This window comes from Protomyctophum parallelum (genome assembly GCF_964188405.1).
Source record: "Protomyctophum parallelum genome assembly, chromosome: 21".
Lineage (NCBI taxonomy): Eukaryota > Metazoa > Chordata > Actinopteri > Myctophiformes > Myctophidae > Protomyctophum > Protomyctophum parallelum.
The window spans coordinates 1,589,243-1,596,742 of NC_139713.1; the positions used below are offsets into that span (position 1 = coordinate 1,589,243).

Sequence of the window (7,500 nt, forward strand, 5' to 3'; positions counted from 1 at the left end):
ACAGAAGAAGAAGAAGACGAAAACGCCCACGGCCAAGGTACGGTGGTGGTGAGGTGCGGGGACCCCCCAGGGGTCCTTGAGGAGGTCCGGGGACACCCAGGGGTCCTTGAGGAGGTCCGGGGACCCCCCGGGGTCCTTGAGGAGGTGCGGGGACCCCCCGGGGTCCTTGAGGAGGTGCGGGGACCCCCCAGGGTTCCTTGAGGTGCGGGGAACCCCAGAGGTCCTTCAGGGGGTTCCACATAGGTCCCACAGAGTGTGTGCTACTGAACACACACTAGTCTATAGCTATGATTACTGTCACAACATAGAGCTATTTAACACTGTTACTGAATACACTCTATAGCAATGATTACTGTCACAATATAGAGCTATTTAACACTGTTACTGAACACACTATAGCAATGATTACTGTCACAATATAGAGCTATTTAACACTGTTACTGAACACACTCTATAGCAATGATTACTGTCACAATATAGAGCTATTTAACACTGTTACTGATCACACTCTATAGCAATGATTACTGTCACAATATAGAGCTATTTAACACTGTTACTGAACACACTCTATAGCAATGATTACTGTCACAATATAGAGCTATTTAACACTGTTACTGAACACACTATAGCAATGATTACTGTCACAATATAGAGCTATTTAACACTGTTACTGAACACACTCTATAGCAATGATTACTGTCACAATATAGAGCTATTTAACACTGTTACTGAACACACTCTATAGCAATGATTACTGTCACAATATAGAGCTATTTAACACTGTTACTGAACACACTCTATAGCAATGATTACTGTCACAATAAAGAGCTATTTAACACTGTTACTGAACACACTCTATAGCAATGATTACTGTCACAATATAGAGCTATTTAACACTGTTACTGAACACACTCTATAGCAATGATTACTGTCACAATATAGAGCTATTTAACACTGTTACTGAACACACTCTATAGCAATGATTACTGTCACAATATAGAGCTATTTAACACTGTTACTGAACACACTCTATAGCAATGATTACTGTCACAATATAGAGCTATTTAACACTGTTACTGAACATACTCTATAGCAATGATTACTGTCACAATATAGAGCTATTTAACACTGTTACTGAACACACTCTATAGCAATGATTACTATACAAGTAACACTATCTATACAACAATATAACATCTATACAACACCTGAGAGCAGGTGTTGACCCCCATCTGATAATATGTTGTTCCAGGGACCCCCATCTGATAATATGTTGTTCCAGGGACCTATATACATACATTCAAAGATTTGTTACGAATTTTCACAATATAAAAAAAAAAATGCACATCTACAAACTGAGCTTGTAGATCTGCTATATATATTTGTTTTTCAACGGCTAAAGTTTAAAATAATGGTTTAAAAGGTGTTTTAACAGCTAATAAGGCGATCCCTCAGGCCTGAAGGGGTTAACCCTGCGACAGGCGACAGGCTTCCCCGGTCCAGTGGAGAAATCACATTTTACACCTCAAAGGGAAAACCATTTAGTTTGCTCTTTTTTCCCCTTCCTAACAGCTTCTTTCCTCCCAGCTCTCACGCTATCACCCCCCCCCCCCCCCCCCCCTTTGCAGCGCCGCGTCGCGTTGTGTGTCGCGGTCATTGTTTTCCGGAGTGCGCCAACGAACGGACCCCCCCCCCCCCCTCCCCCTTTCATCTCTTCGTCTCGGAGCTGTCCGTGTCTCGGTGTGTGGCGAGGACAGATCCTGTCTCTCTCGCCTCATGCCTTTCTGCTCTGTGAGATTCTCATTACACCGGGTGTGATATCTGGGCCTGCCCGAGGCTCTACGGATGGGCGATGTTAACGCACGCTCCCTGGGCCTGCCCGAGGCTCTACGGATGGGCGATGTTAACGCACGCTACCCCACCTCGCTGCTCTCCATATCTTCTATCTTTTCACACCTACAATAAGGACGTAATGTCTACAGTAAGGACCTGATGTCTACAATAAGGACGTGATGTCTACAGTAAGGACGTGATGTCTACAGTAAGGACGTGATGTCTACAGTAAATAATGTCTAAAATAAGGCGAAGACAGGCGTCCGTCCGTCCGCCTGTCCAAACCCATTTCTGCCTGCAGGACAAAATCCAGACGCCAGGGACGAAAACCAGGCCTGAGAACTATTAGTGGACAGCTGATTGGCCGTGGTAGAGCGTGACCCTCAATCACCCGTTGGAATGTAAATGCCTTTCAGCCTAAAAACAAAATGGCAACTAAAAAATACGGGGAAGCAGCTTTTTGCTTCTAGGGGCCGACGGCATGGAACAAACTCCCACTGTACCTTCATCAGGCAGCCTCTGTAGTTTAACAAGCTCCCACTGTACCTTCGTCAGGCAGCCTCTGTAGACATTTTTAAAGCACAGCTCAAGACCCACTTCTACACCCTTGCTTTTAATTGATCTTTTATTTTTTGTTATTCATGTCCTCACTGTATTGCATTACTGCTTGTTTTTTTTTTAATGTTTATGCCTTGCTTTTATTTTATTTTTTCTCCATTGCGCTGTAAAGCTGCATTTCATGTCATGAAAGGTGCTACAAATAAAGTTTTATTATTATTATGTGTCCCGGAAATGATCGATCGTTACGTCCGGTTCATCCAATCAGCTGCTGGCTCTTCAATAGAAGGCTGGACAGCGTTCATCCAATCAGCTGCTGGCTCTTCAATAGAAGGCTGGACAGCGGTAATTTGCGACAAAAACTTGACATTTTGTGACATTTTGTGACATTTTCTTTTTTGTGACATTTTGTGACATTTTGTGACATTTTGTGGCATTTTGTGACATTTTGTGGCATTTTGTGGCATCTTGTGACATTTTGTGACATTTTGTGACATTTTGTGGCATTTTGTGACATTTTGTGACATTTTGTGGCGCTCACGGTGTTAATTGGGGAAAACCCAAAATAATCATATTGTTTGTTTTCAGGTAGAAGTGACATCATCATCTAAACAGGAAGTGTCTTTACTGGATCTGGTTGATTGTGAGTATACAACTGCTTCACTGTGTGTGTGTGTGTGTGTGTGTGTGTGTGTGTGTGTGTGTGTGTGTGTGTGTGTGTGTGTGTGTGTGTGTGTGTGTGTGTGTGTGTGTGTGTGTGTGTGTGTGTGTGTGTGTGTGTGTGTGTGTGTGTGTGCATGTGAGAGAGAGAGATCAGGGACACTTCAACCTTTTTGCAAAAAACAAATATGTTAATGACGTTTAGAAGGTTTAGAACACTTTCCTGGGGGTCTTTATGTGTGTAATGTGATCTAGAACACTTTCCTGGAGGTCTTTATGTGTGTAATGTGATCTAGAACACTTTCCTGGAGGTCTTTATGTGTGTAATGTGATCTAGAACACGTTCCTGGAGGTCTTTATGTGTGTAATGTGATCTAGAACACTTTCCTGGGGGTCTCTATGTGTGTAATGTGATCTAGAACACTTTCCTGGGGGTCTGTATGTGTGTAATGTGATCTAGAACACGTTCCTGGAGGTCTTTATGTGTGTAATGTGATCTAGAACACGTTCCTGGGGGTCTGTATGTGTGTAATGTGATCTAGAACACTTTCCTGGGGGTCTCTATCTGTGTAATGTGATCTAGAACACTTTCCTGGGGGTCTTTATGTGTGTAATGTGATCTAGAACACTTTCCTGGAGGTCTTTATCTGTGTAATGTGATCTAGAACACGTTCCTGGGGGTCTTTATGTGTGTAATGTGATCTAGAACACTTTCCTGGAGGTCTTTATGTGTGTAATGTGATCTAGAACATGTTCCTGGGGGTCTGTATGTGTGTAATGTGATCTAGAACACTTTCCTGGGGGTCTTTATGTGTGTAATGTGATCTAGAACACTTTCCTGGGGGTCTTTATGTGTGTAATGTGATCTAGAACACGTGATCTAGAACACTTTCCTGGGGGTCTTTATGTGTGTAATGTGATCTAGAACACTTTCCTGGAGGTCTTTATGTGTGTAATGTGATCTAGAACACTTTCCTGGGGGTCTTTATGTGTGTAATGTGATCTAGAACACTTTCCTGGGGGTCTTTATGTGTGTAATGTGATCTAGAACACTTTCCTGGGGGTCTTCATCTGTGTAATGTGATCTAGAACACTTTCCTGGGGGTCTTTATGTGTGTAATGTGATCTAGAACACTTTCCTGGAGGTCTTTATGTGTGTAATGTGATCTAGAACACGTTCCTGGGGGTCTTTATGTGTGTAATGTGATCTAGAACACTTTCCTGGGGGTCTTTATGTGTGTAATGTGATCTAGAACACTTTCCTGGGGGTCTTTATGTGTGTAATGTGATCTAGAACACTTTCCTGGGGGTCTCTATCTGTGTAATGTGATCTAGAACACTTTCCTGGGGGTCTTTATGTGTGTAATGTGATCTAGAACACTTTCCTGGGGGTCTTTATGTGTGTAATGTGATCTAGAACACTTTCCTGGGGGTCTTTATGTGTGTAATGTGATCTAGAACACTTTCCTGGGGGTCTCTATCTGTGTAATGTGATCTAGAACACTTTCGTGGGGGTCTTTATGTGTGTAATGTGATCTAGAACACTTTCCTGGGGGTCTTTATGTGTGTAATGTGATCTAGAACACTTTCCTGGGGGTCTCTATCTGTGTAATGTGATCTAGAACACTTTCATGGGGGTCTCTATCTGTGTAATGTGATCTAGAACACTTTCCTGGGGGTCTTTATGTGTGTAATGTGATCTAGAACACTTTCCTGGGGGTCTTTATGTGTGTAATGTGATCTAGAACACTTTCCTGGGGGTCTTTATGTGTGTAATGTGATCTAGAACACTTTCCTGGGGGTCTTTATGTGTGTAATGTGATCTAGAACACTTTCCTGGGGGTCTTTATGTGTGTAATGTGATCTAGAACACTTTCCTGGGGGTCTATGTGTGTAATGTGATCTAGAACACTTTCCTGGGGGTCTTTATGTGTGTAATGTGATCTAGAACACTTTCCTGGGGGTCTTTATGTGTGTAATGTGATCTAGAACCCTTGACTCCTCCCCCTCCCACAGTCAGCGCCCCGCCCTCCGTGACCTCCGCGACCTCTGACCTCTGCCCTCCGAGCCTCCGCTCCGACCTGGAAGGACTGTCCCTGTCCGACCTCTCTACCACGGCCGAGCAGGTTGGTGTGTGTGTGTGTGTGTGTGTGTGCGTGTGTGTGTGTTCGTGTGTGTGTGTGTTTGTTTGTATTCGTGCGCGTGTGTGTGTGTGCGTGTGCGTGTGTGTGTGTTCGTGTGTGTGTGTGTGTGTTTGTTTGTATTCGTGCGTGCGTGTGTGTATGCGTGCGTGTGTCTATGCATTTGCGCGTGCATGCGCACGGCATGGGAGAGACTCATAATGACATGTCTTCCATTAGTGTACGACACGTTGATTATTCAGATTTTACAGTTACAGTTTTGAATTGCAGCTCCTCACGATCCTATAAACGTTATTATTAATCCCAACGTTTCGGGCAAACCGCTGCGGGTTATATTGAAGAAATAAAAAAGATCTGCGAAATTTATATTACAGAATAGTCAGTCACAATATTTTTTTTCCGTTTGGGGAGAAATAAAGTCATTGAAAGACATTGTTACATGTTGGGAGTAGCCTACATTTTGTATACACATAGTACAATTAGTTGTAACATTTAGAAGAAGAATGTATTCATAAGAGAGGGGAAAGAAGAAAGAGGTGCGTGTGTGCAGGCAGAATTTAATTCAGTTCCAGGTCGCTTGCAGAAACAGTTGGCAGACGACGGGCAGAAGTGTTCTTTTGACTGACACAACATTTAGACTAGGTTCTGTAGGTCTATCTCGTTGGAATGATTTAGAATCGTCATTTTTTATTTAGAATAAATAAAGAATTCTCGCTCCATGGAAAGCAAATGTCGGTCGGTCGGTCTAACCGAGCATTCAATAACATCCCTCCCTTATTCAAGGTCTGATTTTAGGCCATGTTTAAGCCTCCAGGAAAATCCGTGTTGAGGTTCTTAATCCACTGTTTTTCATTAAAACGTCTTTGTCCTAAAACTGTCCAGTTGGGATTGTGTTGAAGTCCAGCGCCTTTTAGAGCTTCACTGCCGTGAGCCATGAAATGTTGTTGAAATTGTTTAATATCGTATCTGTGTTGTCCCAGCCTTGTAGCTATTGTTTTACCCGTTTCTCCGACATTTTGTAAACCACATTTTTCACATGTGATTAAATAAATGCAGTTGCTGGTTCTGGCGGTTACCTGTTGTTTAATCTCCAACACGTGTTTTTTAGTTCTATTGTTGACCATTTGTATTCTGGTCCCTCGCGTGCTGGTGTGTTGATTTCTTTTAGCTTTCTGTGTACTAGATAGTCTTTAAGATTTTGGTTATTTTCTGTAGGCCGATATAATTTTATATTCTTTTAAAAGATCATCCGTTCGGTTCTCAAAATTCCTTTTTATTCTGTTGTTGGCTAGTCTGCTCTGTGTGGAATAACTGGTTATCAGGGCCAATTTAGGGCCTGGATCCCGCACTCTTACGTCTAAGAAGGTATTGTGAGGTTTTCCGGAGGAATGTCCTAATGTATCCTCTTAGTCTGAGAGCATTAAATAGAGTTTTACAAGATATTTTGAAATTGCTTCCTTGCGTGCAAATCCTATGGAATCTTAGTAGTTGTGATTTGACTATCCCTGTGTAGGAGTGTGCCGGGTGGAATGACGTTTTGTGTAGTAAGGCGTGCGTGTCTGTTTCTTTAAAGAATACTTTTAAATCTAGTTTCCCGTTTGTGTTAAAGTTTGGGCCCTTGAAGATGGTGGCATTAAGAAAGTCAATCCTTTCCGTGTGTGTCACATATTTTATCGTTATGGATCTATGATGGCTATTTAACACATCAATGAATTCCTGGAATTCTTCTTTGCTATGTTCCCATATCCCAAATGCATCATCCAGGAACCTATAGTAATGTGTTGGTTTTAGTCTGCTCCCATATGCTCATGTGAATGTTGGCATAAGATGGTGCAAATCTCTTTCCCACGGCCGTCCCTTTGGTCTGTAGATAGACTGACAGCTGTCCTCTGTCTGTAGATAGACTGACAGCTGTCCTCTGTCTGTAGATAGACTGACAGCTGTCCTCTGTCTGTAGATAGACTGACAGCTGTCCCTTTGGTCTGTAGATAGACTGACAGCTGTCCCTTTGGTCTGTAGATAGACTGGCAGCTGTCCCTTTGGTCTGTAGATAGACTGACAGCTGTCCCTTTGGTCTGTAGACAGACTGACAGCTGTCCTTTGGTCTGTAGATAGACTGACAGCTGTCCTTTGGTCTGTAGATAGACTGACAGCTGTCCCTTTGGTCTGTAGATAGACTGACAGCTGTCCTTTGGTCTGTAGATAGACTGACAGCTGTCCCTTTGGTCTGTAGATAGACTGACAGCTGTCCTTTGGTCTGTAGATAGACTGACAGCTGTCCTTTGGTCTGTATATAGACTGACAGCTG

At 42.9% G+C, this 7,500-nt stretch overlaps 1 protein-coding gene across 1 annotated transcript in view; it reads left to right on the forward strand.

Moving 5' to 3' along the window:
* The window catches only part of ap3b1a (adaptor related protein complex 3 subunit beta 1a), a 148,190-nt gene that overhangs the window by 85,226 nt on the left and 55,464 nt on the right, over positions 1-7,500 (forward strand). The window contains exons 20-22 of the mRNA XM_083794337.1: positions 1-37; positions 2,980-3,034; positions 5,068-5,177. The exon at positions 1-37 is cut by the window's left edge and continues 96 nt beyond it. Of these exons, the coding sequence (XP_083650463.1) occupies positions 1-37; positions 2,980-3,034; positions 5,068-5,177 (202 nt within the window). The remainder of the gene's footprint in view (positions 38-2,979; positions 3,035-5,067; positions 5,178-7,500) is intronic.